A 24206-nucleotide genomic window follows, 5' to 3' on the forward strand; every position below is an offset into this window, starting at 1 on the left:
TATGGTTATCGGCACGGTAGTTAAGGGTCTATGCTAGCAACCCTAATCTATACATACATGTTTTTTACTTTATATTGCTGTTCGCCATTTCCGACGTTGTGTTTTGCTTTTGCAGTTGTGTGGTAGCGGAATTGTGCAGTTTTTTTCGTTGTCGTTTTTATCGTGTTTATCGGTTTGCATCAGGTGCGTGTGCGAGGACAACTGAACTTTCTTTTGTGTGTGTTAAATTTTGTTTGCACTTTTCTTTTTTCCGTTTATACTTTGTTTTTTCTTGACATTGTGCGTGTACCCGTCGCTTCGTTGCCGTTCCTAGCCACCCCACCATGTGCTCTCGTGCCACACCGAAGCGGGCGAAGTATGATGCGAAGGATTTGGCAGCGAAAGTAAAAATATTGAAAGCCGTGAAGGCAGGGGTGCCTCAGCAGGTCATAAATAAATTCACCGTGTAGAGAAACACGCTCAGCACGTACGTGAAAAATGAAGCGGAGATTCTTCAGGCGTACGACAGCGACCGGTTCGCTGACAGCAGGAAGAGACTGCAAACGGCAGTGCACCCGAAACTTGAAGGAGCGCTGTTAAGATGGATTGTCGATTCGCGCGACGCACAGCTGCGTTTTAGTGGCCCCCTTATCTGTGCGCAGGCCGAAAATTATGCTCAGCATCGCTCAGCATCGAAGACTTCAAGGCATCGAAAGGCTGGATCGACCAATTCAAGAAAAGACACTGCCTGGTCTTCCGAAGCGTGTGTGGCGATAAAGGGGCTGTGAATGAAGGTGTTGTCGAAGATTGGAGGGCTGGGTTACCCGCATGCCTAGCCGATTATGATGCCTGCGACATTTTTAATGCAGGTGAGATTGCCCTCTTCTACAAAGCCCTGCCGGATAAAACCATAACGTTTAAGGGGGACCTTTGCGTTGGCGGTAAACGAAGCAAGGACAGAATAACAGTTTTGCTGGCTGCCAACATGACTGGCACGGAGCGGCTACCGCTATTGAGAATCGGCAAAGCAGAAAAGCTGAGATGCTTCAAAAGCGTAAAGAAAGGAATGGATGACCTCAGCGATATTTCAAGCATGACTGTGCGAACTGGACCGCCGCTTTCGTGCAAAATCATGCAAAGCGCTAATTGTTATACTATAACTGTAGTACGCACAATAATGTGTCCGGGCTGACATACAGCTGCTTTTCTTGCCGCCTAACACAACGGCTTCCCTGCAGCCTCTGGATCAGGGAATTATTCAGTATTCGAAAGGCCGATACAGAAGACAAGTACTTGAGCGCATGTTGCTCTGTATGGAGGCAGAAAAATATGATGTAACTCTGCTGAGTGCAGTGCACACGGTGGAGCATGTGTGGAGCAACACGCCGCCCGCAGTAATTGCGAACTGCTTCCGACACAACGGCTTTGTTCGTGACGGTGATTCTTTGGAAGCCGGGGATGCGGATGTTAACCAAAACGCCAAGGAAGATGACAGTCTCTTCGGCAGACTTCTGCCTCCGGGCGTCCCGCTGGACGAAAGTACATCCACATCGATCATGACGTTGCCGTTGCCGGTCGCCTGAACGACGATGAAATAGTTGATGTACTAGGCAACGAAGTGCCTGACTCTGATAGCGGAAATGCGCCCGTCATGGATGGGTGCGAAGTGCTGCGCTGCACTGCTAAAGAAGCCGATGACGCCCTTCAAGTTTTGGTGGACATCTGTGTTGTTTCTCCCGACCGTATGTGCAGACTGCACCACCTACAAGAACTCTGAAAAATTTTGCTTTCCGCACAAATTTCTGGCGTGCAACAAGCAACAATAACCAGAATCCCGACTACGGTGCCTCGTTAAGCCGACCAAAGCCAGAGCCAATGTAGCGTATAGGGGTTCTATGAATGTAGCTCTTGCATTTCATGCATGCCTTCCTTTATGGTGCATTGTTACTGCTGTTTCTATGATTAGTCTTGGCTAAGCCGTGTGTGTGGTGCACCATGTAAAGTTAGAAACTTCGTGTGCTTGATGCCATGGCGCTATCAAAGCCCAAGAAAAGGTATTTGCATAAGCTTTTGTGATCTTACACTTCTGAATTTCCGTGCTTTTTGACATCAAGGAAAGGAGAGCATTTTGCATTTTGTACAACGTGTGAATGCGACGTCAGCGTGCCTCACGGTGGCAAAGGCGACTTAAAACTGCACGTTTCTACGGCGAAACATCGAAGCTATGTTTGCACCGCTGAGCAGCAAGACAACATAGTGAACTTTCTCCGGAACAACTGCGACGGCAGTGTCATACGTGTGGAGTGCCTGTTTGCGAGATTCCTCGCCAAACAAAACCTACCCCTTAGTGTCAGTGACCACGTTGGGCCTCTTCTACGGAAAATGTTTCCGAAATGTGACGAGGCGAAGCGTTATGGATGTGGACACAACTCTGAAGAATGCGGTGGTGGCCAACTCGAAATTTATTTCACAGGCATCGCTTTTGAGTCTTTGTTTCTTCATTCAGAGTTTCCCTCAGCTGCTGCCCCGAGACTCGAATGAATCTCCTGAAGACGCTTTAGATGCTCTTGAAGCTGAGTTTGCCACTCTCCAGGCATACAGTGTTGCAGAGGACATTCCGAATGAAAAAAGGTGGGATGTGCAGTAGTCTATGAAAAATGAAAAACACTGATGGAAAACACGTTTCACCGAGTTGCTAAGGTGATGCTGGATTTACTCATGATACAGCATAGCTACGCAGTGTGTGAGAGTATTTTTAGGACGGCGCGAAAAACTAGGACTGAATTCCGCTCATCAATGTGCAACACAACCCTAAAACACCTGCTGCTAGTGAAGGGCCATCAGTCTGGACCATGTTTCGAGCAAAGCTAGTCTGACAAATGTTTGAAGTGAGCAAAGTCTGCTACTGCAGGGTCCCCGAACACTGCCTGAAAGTTTGAACGAAACACCCCAGGTCCCACCGGAAGTTGAAACAGTAAATGCAACCCCCCTCCCCGTTGGCGCAAATAAAAAGTCTCCGGATTTTTTTATCTCGCCAGGTTGGCAGGTATGACTATGTATTGTTGTGCATGAGCTGTACCGTTAAATTTTTAAATGGGCATGGGCAGTGTGCTCCTTCGCCAAGTGTGCTCCTTGTCAGCCGTGGCCCTACTACACATTCTCTGTTTTCTCTGTGCATACAGACACAGTGGATTGAGGCCGGTCCTTTGTTTCTGCAGCTAATAATTTATTATTTGAAAGGTTCTTTCACTTCCGAATACTTGGCAATGAAACAGACAACACTGAAACCTTTGTCAGTGTAAATTTCCTTTGTTGCCACTGAGTTTTATTTCTTGCTGTGCAGGGATCTGGTCCATCGACAGACAGCATGTGCGGCCATCCAGCACATGTCTCTGGGCGTGTACGGTTTTGGGTGTGAAGACGCCCTGGTGCACTTGCTGAATTATGTGTGGCCAAACATTTTCGAGACATCTCCGCACTTGGTGCAGGCATTTATGGGTGCCGTGGAGGGACTGCGGCTGGCCTTGGGACCCATCAAGATCCTCCAGTACTGCCTCCAGGTACCCTTCCCTTGCCTCTGCAACCACTGGAGAACGAAAAAAGTGAAAAGGAAGGTGGGGTACAGGGAAGCAATATACAGCGGACTCTCGTTACAAGCGACCCTGATAAACCGACAAAAACGCCCGTTTTATCCAAAGTCTCTAATCTCCGAGACACCTCACTTCCTAAACTTTCGTCATGATGTTTAACAACTTTATTGCAAAGAGTGAGTGACAAACGTCCAAAGTAAAAAACACAAACAAAAGAGTTGCACTTTCGCCCGAAAGGTGAACCATCGATTGCGATAGCAAATTAAGCAAGATAAGTGTGGTATCAGCATAGAGGGAATTGACCTTTGTGCTGTCTCTCGCTTCAACACAAACTAAATGTCGAAAGCACAGCACATACAAAGCTAACGGCACTTGGCACACTTTGTCCAGATCACACCTCGCTTTCAAGATACGGCGCCCGTGCGGCTGTGCCATTAACAGCAGTAGAGCCGGAGTAGAACACCGGCCCTCTTTCCCTTGCCTCTCCCCGTGCCTCGCGCGTGAAAGACTGCACGCGTCCGCCCCGCTTTCCTGCCTCCCTTGCACGCAATATATTGAGCCACGATTGTCGGCTGACCCTTGCAAGTCAGTTTCCAGCTTGTTTCAACATGGCATAAGTCCAGTTTATACGCCCGATTTTTGACAAAAATTGCTGCAAATTTCATTCGCTGTAGCCGATAGTCAGTTGTAGAGCGGTCCATTAAGAGTGAACTTCATTTCATTATTAATATAGGCAGACCAAACTAAGGTTGAAATATGGTCTGTTATATCCGAAAGTCTGTTGTACTTGGGTCCGTTGTAATGAGCATAGATTGTATAATGCTAGACTGAGATAGAGAAGGCTTGCTTATTGTTAGAGAAAATGAGAATCTAACTTTCTGCATTTCATGTTTCAAGACCAAACTTTTTAGCACTCAAGAACCACAGACACAAAAGGGATATGACAGGCACCATGTTTGTGGTTTTGTTCACACTAAAAAAGTTTTGTCATGAAATAACCAACTGGCAGTCTTTCACATGCTTCAACTGCAGTGTCAACATCAAAACTTAAGGGGGGACGTGGCAATGAGAACTTCTTTTATTTGTGGGAATAAATTGGTGAAATTTGGCATGCAGGTATGATTTGTTATGCTGATATCATAACTGAAATCAGTTTTGTGCTATCTATTATAGTTTGACTTACAATTGACAGCCTCTAATGGTCATCCCCACATTAATTAATTAATTAATTAATTACGTGTAAGTTCGCCAGAATTTTCACATCCATGTGTTCACATAGGCCCATTCTGTGCAATAAAGCCATTGGTTTACTTTTTATATGCCAAAATGAGTGCAAAAATATTAGCTTTCCTATGCATGCAGTCGCTGACTGATTTTTCGAACTCCAAAAATTCGGGCATGCTCGATCATTCGGTCTGCTTCGCTGCACCGCCATTCTCCCCATAGACTATAATGTATAACAACTGCCGAAAGTTCGTACACCTTGCAACCTCTCGTCTGATCTTTCGGACACTCCTTGAGCCAACTCGATCGAAAGCACCGTGCACAGACTCTGACCGGTGCATGGTTCGACTTGCTGAACGCCATTTATGTTTTGAACGGAGCCTCCTTGCTGCCCCACGAAGTGGCGCTTCTGCAAATCCTCGCTCATCATCATCGTTTCCGCCTGGTTCGTGGCTACAGAGGTTTCGGTCTCGGCTTAGTAAGCCATGTCAAGACAATCGAACAGCTGATTTATTTGTTTCTTCGTGCACGACGCTGCGTGTAGGCCACGTTTTTCGTTTGTGCGACTGGTATCGGCGTGACGGCGAGGTGATGTTTGCTTTGTATGCTGTGTTGAGGTTGCGGTGATGCAACATGGCATACGGAAACATCGCGTCAAGTGTCTAATGGCACCGACAGTGCCCGCGCAGACTGCGCTGGGGAATGCCGGCAAGCGGCTGCCGGGAGCCTAGGATTTGTCGCCTTCCGATGTGCACCCTACTGATGCCGAAAGTGTTCTCACCTGTGCAGTGGTTCCGGACACCATCTCATTTGACAGTTTCACAGGTGCTAACGCTGCTGTACTGACATGCGCAGAACTCTATGACGGCGAGATCATTCGTCAGGTTTCTGCTGCACCGCCGAACGATGACTCCGAGTCGTAAGATGACGCACCATGTGCTATGCTGCCGTCGCATGCGGAGCGTGCACGAGCAGTGACTGCTTTCAGCCACCTATAGTGACTGTACGACCCTCTCCGAGGTTCAGGCTTATCTGATTGCGTGTAAACGGAACAGCGTGCAACAGCGCATTCACAATTTCTTCAAGCCTACTGCCAAGCCCGAATAAGTGCGTGGAAATAAAGGATTTCTTTTCTTTTGTATTTAGTTTTTTTTTCCTTAATCTGCTTTTTCGGGCACCTATTTATTCGGACATTTCCGCAGTCCCCGTGAGGTCCGAATAAACGATCGGCGACTGTATTGTCTTGCTAACGCCTTTTGAAAAAAAAAAAAAAAACATTATAAGATTCTTTATGAGGTGCAGTTAAACATGGACAGCTTTATTGCACTCATCAATGTTTCAGGATCTAAGCTCAAAAGACCGAATGATTTTGTCTTCATTCATTGTGAAATGGCACTGGGATGACTGAAAGCGAATGCACAAAAAATGAAAGCTGAGAAAACGAAGCTCAAAGTTTGATTTGTGCTAAACATTTAAATCTTTATTTTGGGCACCTAGAACCTGCCTGGAATGTAGTCCTTTCTGTGTGGGGACACATTTTCTTCACATTTTGATGTAGTTTCTTGCGTTCTTGCTGCAGTTTCGTGCACCTTAGTTGCCTTTTTGGTCATCGTGCATCCATCAGTCATGCAGAGGCAGGTGATAGCGCATTCAAAACGTTCGCTCATGTCTCTCGTTGCGCAACCTCTTTATTAGTGAGAGTTGGAGCTGAAATCCTTAGTTGAATATTTGACGCGAAAATTTCCGTTCCACCAATCTTGCGTTGCCGTGACGACCGCACACGGTCACGCCTTCACCATCGCTCGCGGTCGCGCCTTCACGACATCGCTCACGGACGCGCCGTCGCCGTTGCTTGCGGACATTCCTTCATCATCCCTCGCGGTCGCGTAGGTGTTCTGTGGTCGCGTCATCAGCACTGCATGCGGACGCATTTTCCCAGTCACCCACGTGCGCCGGTCAGGCCTCATCAACAAGCTTGGCGGCATCCGCTTCGAGTAGTTTTCTCCCTCTTTTCCACGCGTTTTGCAGTCTTCCGTACACGTGGGCCGTTGGGAACTTCATTCCTTTAGGGGTCATCACAGAAAAGGTGCGTAAGCTGCCACGATCGTCAATCACGTTAACCGGAACGCGCAGCTCGCTGCTGCACAAATGCGCGTGGGAGAGGTTCGTCAACACTTCAAATCTACAACAGCCAACAGGAGCGCGCCCTGTGCCCCACGTGACTGCTACGCCCAGTCGCAATACCGCGTTGGCCTTTTTTTTTCACTTGCGTTCGCTGGTTTATTTTTCGGCGGAGAAATGTGTCGCTCCGCCTATCGTTAGCTCTGATCTCTCCTCTGTACGATGATAACCAAGATGGCGACGATGTGCGGTGCGACGGGGCCTTCCGAAGCACGAATTTTTTTTTTCACATTTTTTGATGATAGCACTCTACGAAAGTGCTGTTTTCTCAATATCTACCGCATATTTTGTTATGATATTTCACCACGAGATAAATAAAGGTCCGTGGAAAGTGAAAAAAAAATTTATCAAACAATCGGGAAGTTTGACAATTTGACCACTTCAATTGCCCCGTCCCCACTTAGCAAAGGTTCTTACCTTGGGTCTCCCTTCTTGATTTACATAATCTAATTCCTTCTTTCTTGCTTTATTACTAAAGAAATGAGGCATACACAATTGACTAATGCCTCCTGCAAAATCGCACTTTATTGGCTTCTTGTTTTGTTTGTCCATAATCATGTAGTACAGGGAGGCAAACTGTCATCACCGCTAATGTTACCACTCTTCTCTTCATGCAGGGCCTGTTCCATCCAGCCCGGAAAGTGCGAGACGTCTACTGGAAAATTTATAACAGTTTGTATATTGGAGGGCAAGATGCCCTGGTTGCTGGTTATGCTCGTGTGCCTGACGATGGTCGCAACAACTACATTCGTCACGAGTTGGACTATATCCTGTGAAAGGGGTGGCCTCCCTGTTCTTGGCCCAAGTGTTCTTTGTTTCTGTTGTGCAGCCTTTCCCCTCCCCTTTCTCTGTGTAATAAAATGAATAGCCCCTCATGTGGAAGGTGGTGGCCTTTTAATGGCAACTGGGGAAATCCGGGTCAATGATGAGCTATACCATGGGTTTTTGATGGAAACTGCAGGGGCTAGCGAGGATTCGGACCTCGGAACCCCAGCTAACCAGTTGAAGATATCTTCTGTCAGCCACTCTGGTGATGCTACTACAGCAGAAAAGGACTCTGTTCCATAAGAGAGTATATTTGCACCGTCAGCTGATGTGGCTGGCTGACAACTGCCTTATATATACGTGTCTAATGAACAAACTTTTTTTTTTCTCAAAACAAAAAAAAAAAAAAAACGAAGCAAAGTTTGTATGTGCGTTTATGAGAATCTTATCTGAATTTTTTCTAAACGGCAATAATTGAAAACTAAGACTGTAATGATTTGAAAAATGCATTAGATAATTTTGCATTAGAAATACACATACTGTTTGCAAACTGTAGCATCATTTTTACTGCACTTACTCTGCATCGGAATCACCAGACCTGTTGTCCAGGTCTCTGGTAGCTTCATCCACATTGTAATTCCACAGCGGCTCAACCACGCAGCACTTCCCGCCATCTGCTGTTATCGCAAGCATTACATTAAAGCGCTAGTTTACGGCACCTGTTTTGCCAAGTGTATGTCTTTTTCCTTGGTTGTCCTGCTCATCAACATGTCGAAGTTTATCTGTGATCAGCATTTCCATTTTATGAGCTGGGGCCCTATAATGTAAAACTATTCCAATATGTTTTTATTCCATTCTCCTGACATCAAATTTACGTAACCGCCTCACAAGCTTCGGGCGGCGATGCGCAGCATTGCCTGAACAGCCCAATCGAACTGTATACTCGTTTATAGGAGGTCACAGGAGGTCACTTTTGTTTGCTTTCAAAACGAATAACATTGCCTACATTGAGCAGTTTTTCTTATCTAATTGGCTGACAAGAGGCAAGTAGCATGCTCAAGTGGAGAAGGTTTCTATAAGTATGCAGCTACACCGCATATTTACTTTGTTATAAAAATCCCAACAATGCAAAAATGCCGTAAATTGAAACATTTGAGATACTTTAAAAATAATCTGATTTTTATAATTAAATAGAATACCAACCCAGGACTGGTAAATCGAGTACTGTAAAATCATGTTGCATTATATTAAGTGAGAAAATTTAGCCTATTTTAAAGGGACTCTGAACTACGCCTCGGGCTTGGTAAAAAAAAAAAAAAAACAGTCCTCTGATGGCATGCAAGGTCGATCCAAATAGGTGCTGAAGCTTTGGGCAAAAAGTGGTCCAGAAAAAATTGTCACCGACATCAGCACAAGTGGTTATGGGAGCAGTATGTTTCCTTCCTCCATGGATTGAAGTGCGACTGTATGAGGAGGGAACAAACATTGGGAAGGGAAAAGGCGTCTTTTTATTGAAGTGAGGCATGATTCTATTAAAGGAAAATAAAATTCCTGTTCAATTTTAAATGTGCGTGATGACAAAAGACAGCCCTATTTTACTTTGTCATCAATAAATACCTCTTCTACAGCGCCCACCATAAGAGGGACCATTTACTCCACTTTCACTTCCAGTGCAATGTATATCTTGAAATGTGCAGAAAGGTGCGCTCGTAAAGTTCACCTGTTGCAATATGCCCACCCCTCACACATGTTGTTTTAATTGCCGACATTTGTCTGAATTTGATGGCGCAAGTAGTTTCGTTTCTTAACCTGTTCATTCAGGAGTAGTGAGTTACCCGACTGCCAGATAATTGTTTAGCTGTTGTCGTGCTGCTGCGTGGACCGACGGGTTGGGTGTCCGATGATAGGAAAAGCACTCTACACCAAAGCTTTTGTCGGCCTCCAAAGAAAGTATGTTCTCTGCAGGGGTACGATTTCGACACCTGTACGGCGGACCTTTTAATGCATCGCTTTCCACAGTCTTGGACCAGGACTGTGGAATTTTTCTTCACCTGTGGGGCCTTTCTTTTGAGGAACCCGTATGGGTTTCCTTTGTAGCAATTACTACGAACTGGTGGATGTCTGATTTTCCCTTTAATAATTAACTCATTCAGGTAGTGAAGAAGTGCTCGAACTGCTTTCTGGGCTAATGAACTGTAAGGCCAGGCTCCCAAGCTTTGCTTCTGTAAATGGCCTATCGTCCAGTCTATTCAAGGCGCACCGGAAAGTCTGACGTTATCGCGTGACAGTGGAAGACTCGGTGCGCATAATACAGTAGGCTTCCGTTAATTAGATTCCGATTGAAGGTCGTGACTGGCGCCCATGCATATAGGCCCAAACTTTCGTTATTTCGGTCCTAAAATTGGCCTTCCCCAGATAAATTGAAGCTGGCCAGTCAGCGCACAAGCGCCTGACCCCCTATGTGGTAAGGTCCCTGAATATTACTATGGGGGCCACAATATTGACCTCTTTAGTGGCAGCGTCTGCCTCAACGGAGCTTAGAGGACTCAGTACGTTGAACACACGTCAAAAATTAACCATCAAGAATGTCTATTTTCGGCCTGCTCCGGGAAGATTTTCAAGCAGTAACTGTAGCTTGCCAATGTCTCGTTACATTATCGTCCCGATTCTAACGCACGTTTGTTTATTATACTTGGCAATGGGGCCGAAAACTACCTGTGCAGTGAATCGAACACGAAACTTAAATTCTGGGGTTTTATGTGCCAAAACTATGATTTCTTTATGAAGCACGCCGTACTAAGGGACTCCGGATTAATTTAGACCACCTGAGATTGTTAAACGTGCACTCAATGCACAGTACACAGGTGTTTTTGCTTTTCACCCCTATCCAAATGGAGCTGCCGCCGCAGGCATTCGATCCCGTGCCCTCGGGCTTAGTAGCACAACACCATAAGCCAAAACTGTCTTCGACACTGCAACGAAGCTGACCTTAGATAACTGCCTGCCATTGTGCAACACATATTAGGCCGTTGCCCATTTTTCTTGCTAGAAAATGGGGCATACATTAGAGTTCTACTTTGTTTAGGAGCTTTTATGTCATTTCCACGTTGGTTTCATACTTTCGACTCGCAGAAAGTGGGCGCACGTTGGATTTGGGGGAGTGTTGGAGCTCGGGCAAATACTACCAAATGGATCGGTGGTGTGCTTTGGCGTTTTTTTTTTTCTCATCTTTGATTCGACGGAATTTATTTGATTGGAAAATTCGATCAATTTAGGCGGCCCTGTCATGGTAGAATTAGTCATCACTACAAAGGTTCTTTTCCACTGAGCAGATATCAGATGGGTGAGTAGTCTTCTCGATGATCTCATTAATTAAAAGAAATTATTTATTCGAATGGTATAGCTTTGCGGGGAGTATGTTTAGTATCTAAAGCTGACGTGATTTTAAAAGTCAGCCATTTAGATATCTGTCCACAATATTTTACCTAACCTGATTCCACAGCTGCACTCTGAAAAACGCCAGATGCGCGGCCAACGTCATGTGATGCTTGATATCGCAACAGACGCGGTCGTTGAGCACCAGTGGAGGTATTCTTTAAAAGTCCACTTAGACATGTCCATTTCATCTGCTGCTGAAGTGCTGATTGGCTGTGGCGCCTGGTTCCTGCGGACGCGCAGCCCAACCCAGCCAATCAGAACTTCAACAGCAGACGAAAGGGATGTGTCCACTATAGGTGGATTCTTGCAGAATACCTCCCCAGATGTGCGCAGGCAAGGGGATCCCGCTGGCTTAAACATCGAGAAGCTTGAAAAAAAGAAATGATGAACGACATTCGATGCTCTTCTAACATTTGTCGTTCATGGTGAGTGTCTGAATTCAGAATATATGACGCAGGTCCTACTCGAAAAAAAAATTTTTTTAAGAGCGGCACATACCCAGTAACCTAAATTGGCGAGAAAGAGGTTCATTTAACAGAGCCCAATGACCCAGGTTTGTATGAAACAGATTAGATAAAACGTACATACCGCTAACCGGGCGAAGTTCCCAAATAATGCTAATCTCAAAACATGGACGGTTGGCTTTGGACCCCGTTTCTTCAGCACAGCAGCCCCATACTCTACACAGTGACCCAAGATGGCGGATAGACAGACGTACTGCAAATTGGGTGACGTTCCCAAAGTATATGGTAATCGCAATAAAGTTATGCACGCATGTCATGCCAAGCATTTTGCTGGGGGCTGGCTATCCAGCAATGGTGTTCTACGAAGCATCAGTATGCAGATGACCAGCACTGTGTGTGACTACAGAGCGGGGCGGCGATTACAGCTTTACGGCAAATGCTTGACTGCAGTTGTACTCTGACAAAGAAATGTTACCCTGTATACCGATCCCGGAGGCGGTGCGATATAGGGGAAGCTGGCGCACCCACCCTTTTATTATAAGCAACTTTCGATGTGATGTGACGCACGCGGAGGACAACGGTAAGGTTTGTTTATATTCACACCTTCCATTTTGGCGCGCGCACAATGGGAGCTCTCGCTTTTTTAAAGGAATTTGTTGCTACAGGACGTGGTACACAGCCCGCACGCCTCTTTGGGCGTGTGTATGAAGGCTAGCTAAGAAGTATCTATCAGTTTGTGTGTGTGCGTGTGTGTGCGTGCGTGCGTGTGTGTGTGTGTGTGTGTGTGTGTGTGTGTGTGTGTGTGTGTGTGTGTGTGTGTGTGTGTGTGTGTGTGTGTGTGTGTGTGTGTGTGTGTGTGTGTTGCGGTACTGTGCCTCAGTCCCATCATCTGGCACGTAAAGATGGGAGCCCACTTACCGCGAAGTGCCCAGTATGAGCCTAAATGCCTAAAATGCCTGAATGCCTAAACAGCCTAAATGTACGCATTTAGGCTGTTTCATCCTTGACTTGAGCAGAGACAGAGCGCAAGAATAGGAGGCAAGGGTGGGACAAACCACTTTTCTTGAGTTCTGTTCTTTTGCGCTCCTTCTGCTAAAAAAAAAAAAGAAAAGAATGCTTTGATGAACTAACACGACAAAACGACTCGGCACGATAAGAAACGCGCAGTGGATTTGGGCGACGAAGGCGTCCGGGCGTCCCGTAACGGTCGTCAGCCACGGTTGCGCACTCTGCAGAGCAAACGTTACTTTTATCCAGGGGCGATATTTTCAAGCAATCACTTTCGGTGATGCTACTACCCTCGCGAGATTTCGCGTTACTCGGCACCGGACGCGCCGAAGCAAGCGGATCGCGTTCTCGATAGCGACAGCTCAGGGAGAGCGCTGTCGACGACGACACGCCAAACCGCGGTCAGGTGTAGGCAAAGAAAAACCATAGAGTTGCTCGCTTTATGTAGAAAACCGTTTCGCTGACATATATTTGGCTTGGTGCCAACTCCGATTTCCCAATTCAAATTCAATCGTAAAACACGGAAATGCTTTTACGGCATAACAGCTGTGCCAATTTGAATGAAATTTGTAACATTTGGTAGATAAAGTTAAATTCTATCAACTCCAGGAAGCACAATATTCATTTAGGACCTCCTTTTTAGAAAAGTTGCGAAAGGTCGTTGTCAAAAAATAAAAGCGCGAATTTTACTAATTCGTAAGTCTGCACCTAAAAAATATTGCAGTTCTGAAAACTGCACATGTTAGATAATCTCGAGCGGACAAATTTGATCTATGAATTTGCAGCTTATGTAAAAGTGTTACAATGTTTACGAGGCTTCTGCAAAAGTCCCACTCACAAATTGGTGAGTGGTATATATATCAGACCGTAGTGTATAGCACATCAAATTTCACAGGTTTGGACGTATTATTAGGTATTATTAGAAAACTTTTAATTGCGGTAGAAATAATTTTAGTTGGTTTGTACATGCAACGCCAGCCGTTACGAAGAAAACCAAGAAAACGCCAGATTTTGCTCTTTGTTGTGTTTCGCTGAAATAGCCTCAAATTTAAAATAACGGGATTCAACTTTGTCGGCGCTGACGTATATATGAGCGTGTCACAGGCTGGGCGCCTGGGACTCCCCTACCTTTCTGGATCTGCCAGTGTCAATAGAGAAAGAACGTTGTAGTGCCGTGGAGAAGTCCAGAATAATGAAAGCAAAAATGAAAAATCGATCAGCGACGGAGATTTTTGCAGTAGGACCGATACGTCGGCTAGTTGACTGCACACACGTATATATATATATATATATATATATATATATATATATATATATATATATATATATATATATATATATATATATATATATATATATATGTATATATATATATTTCCATTTATTTGCGCCTACTTGTCAATGTCCGTCCGTACTTCCGTAGTCGACATGATTTCTCGCTACTACAAAGTACTAGATATTTGCGATCGCTTCGCGATCAATCAACGGTATCTACACGCCTTTGACTAGTGGTTTACATCTGGTGCGTGCTCAGTTCAGAAATAATTATCTTATATACTTATGGTGACGCACGATTGCGAAGGCACAGCTGTTCGACGCGCCTTTCTTTAGGTCGCTTAGCGGTTTTCACTAGAGCGGCGCATTTTATTATACGACCGCAGACCGGACATGGGACAAGGAAGTAGACGTGGGCGCACAGGCTGCACAATCCATCTATTCCTGCGAGGACAACAACAAAAATACCGTCCTCGTTTCTGTTCCCCCTCGTTTTGCGCTACCTAGTCGTGCTTCTGATCAGATATATACCAACTCACTCGGCTAGTAATTTCAATTGTAGTACTAAAAAGTGTCCATATAGTACATACAGCCGCTGTGATGAAATAGGTAGCGCGCCTGCCGAGTAGGCGCGATATAAACGGGACCGAGTGCCACGGCGTACCCGCGGGACTTGCGCGTAGTTGTGCGCTGTTGCGTACTCCAGGTTAGCGTATCGTACTGCTGCCGAGTTGTAGCGGCGCCTGCCTATCGAAGCCCGACCGACGTTACTTATTGGGTAGCGTGGCGTTGTCGGCGAGCTGCAGGCATCCGGTAGACCAAGCGGCGACCAAGCAAGGGCGAGGCAATTTCTAGTGCGAAACTTGCACGGTTTATTCAAAGGTAGATGACAGAAAATGAGAAGAGCATGAAGTGATCAAAAGTACTTTTCGGAGCCCCTTAAATAGGCTCTCTACAATCGTGGGCGGGATCTTGCTTCCGTCGACGTCACGTGACCGGCACAGAAAGAGGGCCCCTCCTCCTCTGGTTATACCAAGCCTGCTGCAAGGAAGAGGTCGTCCCGCCTCCTGGAATTGTAGACGCCTGTCCGTCTCTTCTGCGCGTTGCGGGTTCGTGGAAGTTCTCCTCTAGGTCCAATTCGAGGAAAGGGTCTCTCTAAACGCGCTCCGAATATTTGTGTGTGTGTGTGTGTGTGTGTGTGTGTGTGTGTGTGTGTGTGTGTGTGTGTGTGTGTGTGTGTGTGTGTGTGTGTGTGTGTGCGTGCGCGCGCGCGCCCGCACGCACGCACGCACACACACACACACACGCACGCACGCGCACACACACACACACGCAGCCTCATTTCGACGAACAAGGTCGCGTGAGAGAAAAGTCCTTTCGGCACGTGGTGCGGGACGTCAACCATCGCAGGAGAAGTCACGCCTCATTTCGACGAAGATGGTCGGATGAAAGTTCTTTCTGCACGTGGTGGCAGACGCCAACCCTAACAGCGCGCGCATGAGCGTGGAAGCGCGAGATGGCCGGTGTCACTCGTGCATAAAGAAAAATAAGGAAAAAAAACGCCGATGAATGAGCAAGAGCAAAAGCAACGAACCTGAAACTACGGAACATTTCTTTATAGAAAGTCGTATACGTTCGACGTCCACAGAAAACGACTTCCGGAAGGTCCCCTTCGCCAACTTGGGTTGGGCATTACGCTCCCTGTGATACTGTCTCTTGGGGCGTCGGCACTAGGACATTGCAATGGGAACGTATTTGATGCCGTATTTAATTTTTAAAGTGAAACAAGGAGACTGCCATGTTAATTTCATTGTTTTACTTTCCTCAATATGAACACAAAAATAATAACTTCAAATTATAATACAACCTGAAAATTGATAACAACGATTAGCATTTATTTACCCCGCACCTCCACCTGATATGTTACATAGGAAGACGCAGACGAAAAGCTATATACAAGTATATTTACAATGAAATACGCCGCACTTGGTCAAGAGGCAACAGCCCGCGCTAGCCTCTAATCGTCGTCGTCGTCTTCACACTGCTCGCCTCTTCGTCATCGCAAATACTGTTCTGTAGCAGTATCATTTCTAAATTACAAAATTCTATTTAAGTATTCTCTTCTTACCTACTGCCGCCCGATTCATGGCTGATCCCTCGTAGTGGGTTGAGCCTTATCCGTAAGCACCAAACCAAACCAAAAGAAAGAGCGCTCAGCGAATTGGCAAGAAACGCCTGGCTCAGACAGCTTAGATGAGACGAAGAGACTCCGCCGGCAGGTGGACGACGGGGTCGATGACATTTGCCCAAACCGCGCGAAACTACTACCTTACGGCATCTTAAACGTCACGTTACAAGACCACCTATATAAGCACCCTAGGAACAAACATTATCACTGCAACAGATGCGTCACAGTGCGAGGAAAGGACTGGCATTGGACTATTTTGTCCTGCACTCGACTCGTCTTTTTCTTTAAGATTGCCGTATGTATCAGGTCTGTGTCCCGCAAACCTTTATGTCAACTATCGTGCTTTGTATGCGATGTATTGTTAGTACGTTCTTTTCTTTTTTTTTGTGCATGTCTTGTAACCACTCCCGCCTAATCTCATTGGCTGCAAGTACACTTGAAGTAAATAAATAAATAAATAAATAAATAAATAAATAAATCTATTCGTTGACCTGAACTTTTTTGTTTTTGTTAAACTTGGCGCAACGTGTAAAGTCGCAAAACGAGCTCAAGTTCGTAAAATTTACGAAAAAATTGGGGAGTCCTCGTAGGTATGAATTATCTGTTACCGTGAGAATATTTAGCTACCGTTCGTTGACTGCAAAAGAGACACGCATATCATGCGTCTCTCTGCATAGCATTTAATATATAGGCGTTTCCCGAGAGCTTAGCTTCACGTTAAATCGCGTTGGATCCGCCAAGATTTCTTGCTGTTATGCAGCGCTCGTGGATTGAAAACATTTCCACGAAATCCACTATGCGATGAGACGACTGTTTCAGCGCCCTGAAGAAGAAAAGGAGGAGGGACATGACGCCTTTCCGAGGCATTGTTGTCCTTCATTTCCGTAGGCCGTATAGGTGCGTGCGTGCACCTATGAGAGAAGGAGAGATAGTGAAAGTGTGTGCGTTCCACAACCATGGAATCCTTGTACGAATACAAAGCCAATTCATCCATGCCTCCATCCCGACTCCTTCTGTACCGTTTCCTGAACTCACATACCTCTTCTCCTGGAGGCTCTTGTACGGCACCTCGGTAGCGTGCTTTTTGATACCTGTTCGACAATCAAGAACGAAATATCTATACATGGGCTAAGTATTACAATAATGTTCATTCTCTCACGAACGCGCTGTGAAAACCTTTGGCCGAGGTTCGTGTTAAGCATCGATTCATTTTCATTGGCGTCGTACGCAGATACCGTCTGCGCCATTGTAGTGTTGGCCTGATGATAGCGTCTTTAGGGATGTACTGTGCATCAGTTAATAGGACGGCTCAAGCTCGGATACTTCCAGTACGGCCGTGGATGAGACTGCGTCATTCATGACAAACTCGACAAGCTGTGGTACCGTGGTAATTGCATTATTGAAATCAACCATCCAGAAGCAACGTCAAGGAACAAGTGGTGCATCCTATCAAGCGCTAGTGCAGAAGCAAGGTGGGAGTAAGGAATTGGCTAATTTTGATTCCCTCGCTTTCTTTTTATTTACACTGAAATGCTCGCATTGTGCAGCGCTGATTTTTGTGAAATTATGTCAGACTTGCTCCATTGCAGCAATGCCACGTTTTCTTGATGCGCAAGTACACTTGAGCTAGCTGTGCTGTCACATGTTCGCTCTATTGTGTAACAACTGTGTTTTTTTTTTCCGCGATCGCGTCTTTTATATATCTTTAGCATTTCAATATTATTTGAGTAATTATAACATTATGCCGTATTTATGCCGTTCAATCTTACTGCCCCCTCGACTTTCTTTTTCGTGATTTCGCGTAGTTCAATTTTGCTTCATTCTCCCCTCCCCCCCCCCCCCCCCCCTCCGCCTATGCGTGAAAGAACCTGAAGCGAATGCCGCTCTCACGCTCCGGAGTCGTTGCTCCAGCGGCTGAGCGCTTTCTAGCCACTTTAGACGGGCGCGTTCTCTCTCGTGTTACCACGCTGCCATGTGCACTCCGACAGCGACGGGTTCGTGGGGAGAGAGCGCTCCTTTAGGGAAGTAGGGAGGAGGAGCGCTTCCCGCTGTGGTGCCCCCTGTGGTCCGCGACCGGCGTCGGCGGCGTCGGCGGCGGCGCCTGGGACAGGCATGGCGGCACTGGCCGTGGCGGCTGCTGCCCTATCTCTGCTCAGCGCCGCCGCTTCGTCGAAGGCCGCGTTCAACCTCTACCTCAAGCAGCACGAATCCCGGCGGCTGTTCGGTGAGTGGTTCCACTCGGCCGCCGACCGTGGCTTTTAATTCAAGCCAGAAGCGCTTCAATGGTGCCATGAAACCTTCGCGTAGGGACACGCACTTACACGCTGGATGTGCGCGCGTTCTAGCCGTTCCTTAATTTCTTTTCCCGTATATTCCTCTCGTAGAAACCGCTACTGCGAGATCCACGCGAGGCAAACAAATACCCGCCTTTTATTAGCGCTCGCCAATCAACAGAGAGCGCGCATCGGCCGCGATCTTGTGGGCTGCTTCGCTACAACGCACGGCGCGCATTTTCAGTGCTTTTTTCCCGATGGAGCGCAGCCGAGACTCGCGCCTGTGCGTCATCTTCTGAGGCGCCTCCCTGCGTTTTGGTGGGGGAATGTGCTATCTATGCGAGAACAGCGGTCGCAAAATATATTCTGTGCATGTTGTGATTGAACGTACTCTGTGATCTTGGAAATTTTGCAACGGCATGCAGTACACGTGGTTGCAGCTACGTGGCAATGCTCTTCTTTTGTCGCTTCGACAGTATATAGTCGAAATTTCAGCCGATTTTAACTATGAGCACTACCAGAGCTCCGCGTCCATATAAGCCGTCTGAAACATGTTTGGGATACATTTCGAACACATCGGTATGCCATAGCTCCACTTCATGCCCTTCCTGGCGTCGTTTCTTGGACACTGGTTTTTACAGAAACGCCGTACAGCTAATTAGCCTTTTTGGTGGCGCTTCCCAGAACATGCACGCCGACTTGTGCAAACTGCGCTGTGCTTAAGGATACTTAGCAGCTGTTATTACTAAGAGCCGGGACTATGTTCAAAATTCGCGACCATAACATTTTGTAAAATTTTCGTTAAACAGTAGGAGAATCTTGACATAGTCGTAAAATAAACATTTCAGTATGTAGCAGCCTGCACTGTCTCCTCCTTCACATACCATTGTCTGGGCTGTTTTTGAAATACGAATGTCAGCGTAAAAGGTTTGTGGCCAAGCTATCGAGATTCAGCAAACGTGCGAGAAGAGTACAGCGCGCTCCATCTCCCTGTCGACGCTCTTGACACGGAATCTTCAGTTAACTGGAACGAAATAGAGCTTCGATGTTGTTCTCCTGAACACACACGCTAAGTCATCACAGACATTTCGCACCGGAAGGTAGTTAGAACACCTCGTAAAGTACTATAGCGTAGGCATGTTTTACCGATATCTCGTACAAAGATGCCCCGCTGCTTTTCGTCTAATCTTCATTGAAAGCTTTCTTTGCCACTGAAATGGTGTGTTTGCAGGAAAGCAACACTAAAGGTAAGTGACATCGCCGGAAACTCGATCTTGGAAGTGGAGGCTATAATTTTGTCCTTACTGCGATTGTATGGCACAGTATACCCTAGATGGGCAGAGGTTCATTTACAGATAACATTATTATCGGGATCATGATCGTCATTATGGCTAGTATAATCGTTATCATCGTCGTTATCACCATCAGTTTCTTTATGTCCGCTGCAGGAGAAATGCCTCTCTCTACGATATCCCAGTACATCGATCTTGATACCGCTGTCTCCATCTTATGCCTGCGAATTTCCTAATTTCATAACATTACCTAATTCTCTTCTATCCTTGACTGCACTTCAACTCCATGGGTTAGTACTGGTAGATAGCAACGACTGTGCACTTTTCAAGGATAGCGGTAAAACGCCAATCATGACCTGGGAGTGCGTGCAATATGCGCTCAAAACCATTTTTATTCGTCTAGCGATTCCTTTCACGTGATCCAGATACCCAGTAACTACTTAGATAAATGCGCCTTTGCACACCTTACAGGGGCTGAATAGCAATCACAAACTACTATTCTCTTACCATGGTACTGAAAACTAATATTAATCTTCTACATGGCCATCCTCAAACTTATATACCCTTATAATTTGTCAGTTAATCTCTTCAACAATGTGTTGTAAGTTATTTCGAGCGTTGCTGAGATGTTCTTAATTGATCCTCACAACTATAACCCCTCCCCATAAAACAATTTGAATATTTCTTCCAAGCAAGGAGTCAGTCACGTTAGAGATATCGTTTCTGCTTACCTAATACCATTCTTGATGAGTATATTTCTGTGCTTGCGAAGGTTTATTGTAGCCGTGTAATTTCTGTAGATATTTCCTAGGTTGGTCACGTATGCTTTCTCTGCTCCTTCACTGTGCAATGCTTCTGTTACAATTGGTAGCTCTAATGAATCTAATGTATTTTCGTATTCTACAAAGTGCCATATAGAGAGGTCAGTTACATTCCGCAGACATCTCAATTAGCCGTGGATGTGGTACATTGCTAAATATTCCTTTGTAAGGTCAACCTGCTCTCTGGGTTGGTTGAAATCAACTGTTGTTCAGATTTTCTTTAGTTACCCTACAGATGATTTCGCGTAATAAAAAAAGAAGACTCATGGATCTCTAATAATTATTTAGTTCTTTAAAATATCTCTTACTGTAAAATAATATTATGCGGTCATTCCTCTGTCTCTGGTACACTTAAAGTTATGAGGTACTGCGCGTAAAGGGGCGCAAACTTTTCAAGTGGAGTATCCAGAACATCATTTACCATATCGATTCATATTCCATCTTCTGCTGCAGCTTAGTTAGTTAGTTACACACGGATTGTTCATATTTTATATGCAACTGCGTCTAATCGTGGTTGCGTGGCTGTTCTAAGTACTGCGCACTTCAGCATAGAATTCCTCTGCTGCCTTTACTGGCTAATCGAAGTTCCCCCGGACCTTTCCTTGGTTACTTTTGACTGGTTACGTATTGTTCCTGCGAACGCGAAGCCTCCTTCTTGCTGAATTCATGCTTCTCCTGTTCTTTACAGATTCTGCCATTTTTTCTTTGTTATAATTTTGAATGTGTACCTATGTGTGCATGACATGTACATGCACATGTGTACGAATGCATAGCTATATATGCGGTGTCATTAGGAGGACCAACACTGACCGCACATCTCGCGTCAACGCAGAGAACGTTGTAACACAAGCAGATGACACTCGTTATAGTTTTGAATGTGAACCTATTTGTACATGACATGTACATACACATGTGTGTGAATGCGTAGCTATATATGCGGTGTCGTTAGGGGGACTCACGGGATGGACGGAATCATTACTTCATTCAGCAGACAGACTGTGACGCGACTTAGCGCCACTGAATCACACAGCGCGGTCTAGCGACCACGGCACGCTCTCTCCACCAATTTAATTAGGCCGCCAGGCATTATCTAAATAGTGCAGAATGGCCTACAAAAATGAAGCACGAAATCATGGAGCTCAATTACGCACTGTTGAAATAGAAACTGTCGGGCACATGCGAGACAGAAAATAAAAAGAAATATGCAAATTCGTGAAGGCAAAAGGAAGCAAAAATGAACGGAGGTAGATGGCGCGTCGCGCCGGCATGCATGGAACACTGCTCGCACATATGTCTGCCTGACTAACACGGGACTTCAGGTGACACCGCACAGTACGAAACTTGCGGCTGAGAGCCTAACTCTGCAGTAAAAAAAAAAGAAGAAGAAGAAGAAGAAAGAAAATGAAGCAAAGCTCTGCGTTCACTGGCTAAGCCTGTTGGAGGTATGCACCGTCAAACAGCACTCCACCAGTGAGCAACATTAGCTAAATTAAGCTAGAGTGCAGGCACGTGTCTCGCTTCGTTTCGTTCGTCTCTCTGGTTGAAGCTTTGCATACTTGCTGCTGAGGGAAAGGGCCGAGAGGGGAAAGGAAACGAAAGGCATTCCGGGCAGTCGACCAATTTCTTTTATGCGCAGAGACGAGATTAACGACTGCTTCCTTTCTTTGCATGAGGCACACGAATCGATGCTTTAAAATTGGTCATATAGAGCACTGCGCCAGCATAATCTCTATGTCAGCTCGGTTTTTTCTAACGGATTAGAGTGTCTGACTATAGCACATCACTTTGGCCTTTGTTGGCACAAAATCGATGGCCACCTCCACATACAGTCGTTTTATTCTCGTTGTTATTATTACAATGGATGGAAAGAAACGCGAAGTATTCGTTGAAGCTACAGAGATAATTAGTATTTATGTGAACCATTCGTTGTCTCTGGAAGTCAAAGTAGACAACAACAAAACTGCGCAGCCCGTCGCAGTGATGTACAAGTGGCTTGAGAGAGAGAGAAGGGTTCACGATAAGGTAGAGGTCAGGCCCGAGCTATCTTAACACTGACCTGCATGCTACTCTGTACTGCGAAGAGGGAGGGGACGGATGGGATTAACAATGGTCATAAAAAAGAAGCGCGTGTATGCAAGTACAGTGAGCTGTTACATATATAAATCCGCGTGTCTAAGTCGGCGTCTCATATATAAACGCCAGCGCTATCTTTACAAATGCGACTGTACACTGCGCGTCACCCTTGCGTAGAGCGCGCGAAAGGCGACGGCCGTCGACGCGCTCCGGAGACAACCAGCGACGTCTAGCGGCAGATGCTGGGCTCCCGATAAGAAGTGTCTGGACACGCGCGGGCGACGCATCTAATCTGGGGCCCAGCCACTACCGTTAGACGTCGCTGGCTGCAGCTCCGGAGTAAAACCCCTTAAACTTCGTAAAGTAGCAACACTCTCCTCCTCTGCCTTCACTCCTCCTCGTTTCAACTCTCTTTTACGCTTCCTCCTCGACCGTGGCGCCGCCTACACTGCTCCAGCGTAACAACGGCGCCAACATGCGCTCCTTGCCACTCCGTAGACTGCTTCTCGAGCAAAAATGGCGCTGATGCACGGCGCGAGGGTCCACATGATGCTATTAGGCCAATAGCGACGCGGCATCAGCCTCGGCCAGAGCACGCGAGGAGGAGGCGGCATTCTTCAAAGCGTGGCACTACTTTACGAAGTTTAAGGGACTTTACTCCGGAGCACCCCGGCGGCCGCCGCCTTTCGCGCGCTCTACACAAGGGTGACGCGCAGTGTACAATTTGTGTCATGACAAAACCAAAGCCAAGTCTTGCAATACTGGTCGGCTATCGGCGTGTTCGATTGAAGCACTCAGCTTCTGACGTTCTCGCTCGCAAGTGTTTCAACCAGTTGACAATTCTCACAGTTCATATGAAATGCAAGTTGATTCGGGGTTTAGCACGGTGTGGTTACGAGGCACGCCGTAGTAGGGGGCTTCGGATTAATTTTGATCACCTGGGGTTCTTTAACGTGTACCCAATGCACGGTACACTGTTTTTGCATTACGCCCACGTCGGAATGCGGCCGGGTTCGAACCCGCTACCGCCAGCTCAGCAGCGCAGCGCCATGGCCACTGGACTGCCGCGGTGGGTACAGCTAATATCAATGAGACTGACGAGGTGTGCACGGCGTCTCGTGAACGCAACACCAAGATTATTCCGGTGCACCATACTTGTTTGCTTGTGCTTGAGCTTCGGAAGCATGCGGAATTTAATTTCTCTCTCACAACTATGCATGACACTTGTGGTGTCGGTGCGGTTCGGTTACTGGGTCAAAAACGAAGTTTCATGTGATGCAACGACGGAGAGCGTTCGTGTCTTGCCACAAAAGCGTAATACATGCTCCAGAGGCATCGTTCAAAGCTGCGTTTCCTTTAGCGCATGCTAGCTCACTTCCGATAAACATGGACCTCGTCTCATGACGCAATCAATAACTTGCAGAGCTCTACCTTAGCATCATGAAATATGTGCAACTGAGTGGATCCCCGATAAGAACAACCTTGTTCGACACACCCACCGCGTTAGTTATGGCGTTCTGCAGTCGAGCTCGAGGTCGCGGATTCGTTATCCGGACGCGGCGGCCGAATTTCGATGGGGGCTAAATGCAAAAGCCGTCCCGTACTCAAATTTAGGTGTGGTCAACACTAATCCCA

The 24206-nt window shown here is 46.3% G+C and overlaps 2 protein-coding genes across 3 annotated transcripts in view; both read left to right on the plus strand.

Moving 5' to 3' along the window:
• Sf3b1 (splicing factor 3b subunit 1) overlaps positions 1–7849 on the plus strand; it is a 55344-nt gene extending 47495 nt beyond the window's left edge. For both annotated transcript variants that reach the window (XM_050189689.3, XM_050189690.3), the window contains 2 exons: positions 3323–3539; positions 7592–7849. In XM_050189689.3, coding sequence (XP_050045646.1) covers positions 3323–3539; positions 7592–7750 — 376 coding nt within the window. In that variant the 3' untranslated portion in view covers positions 7751–7849. The remainder of the gene's footprint in view (positions 1–3322; positions 3540–7591) is intronic.
• Positions 7850–18214: 10365 nt separating this feature from the next.
• dnt (tyrosine-protein kinase Dnt) overlaps positions 18215–24206 on the plus strand; it is a 46445-nt gene continuing 40453 nt past the window's right edge. The window contains exon 1 of the mRNA XM_050189701.3: positions 18215–18336. Coding sequence (XP_050045658.1) covers positions 18225–18336 — 112 coding nt within the window. The 5' untranslated portion in view covers positions 18215–18224. The remainder of the gene's footprint in view (positions 18337–24206) is intronic.

This window comes from Dermacentor andersoni, chromosome 2 (genome assembly GCF_023375885.2).
Source record: "Dermacentor andersoni chromosome 2, qqDerAnde1_hic_scaffold, whole genome shotgun sequence".
Taxonomy (NCBI): Eukaryota; Metazoa; Arthropoda; class Arachnida; order Ixodida; family Ixodidae; genus Dermacentor; species Dermacentor andersoni.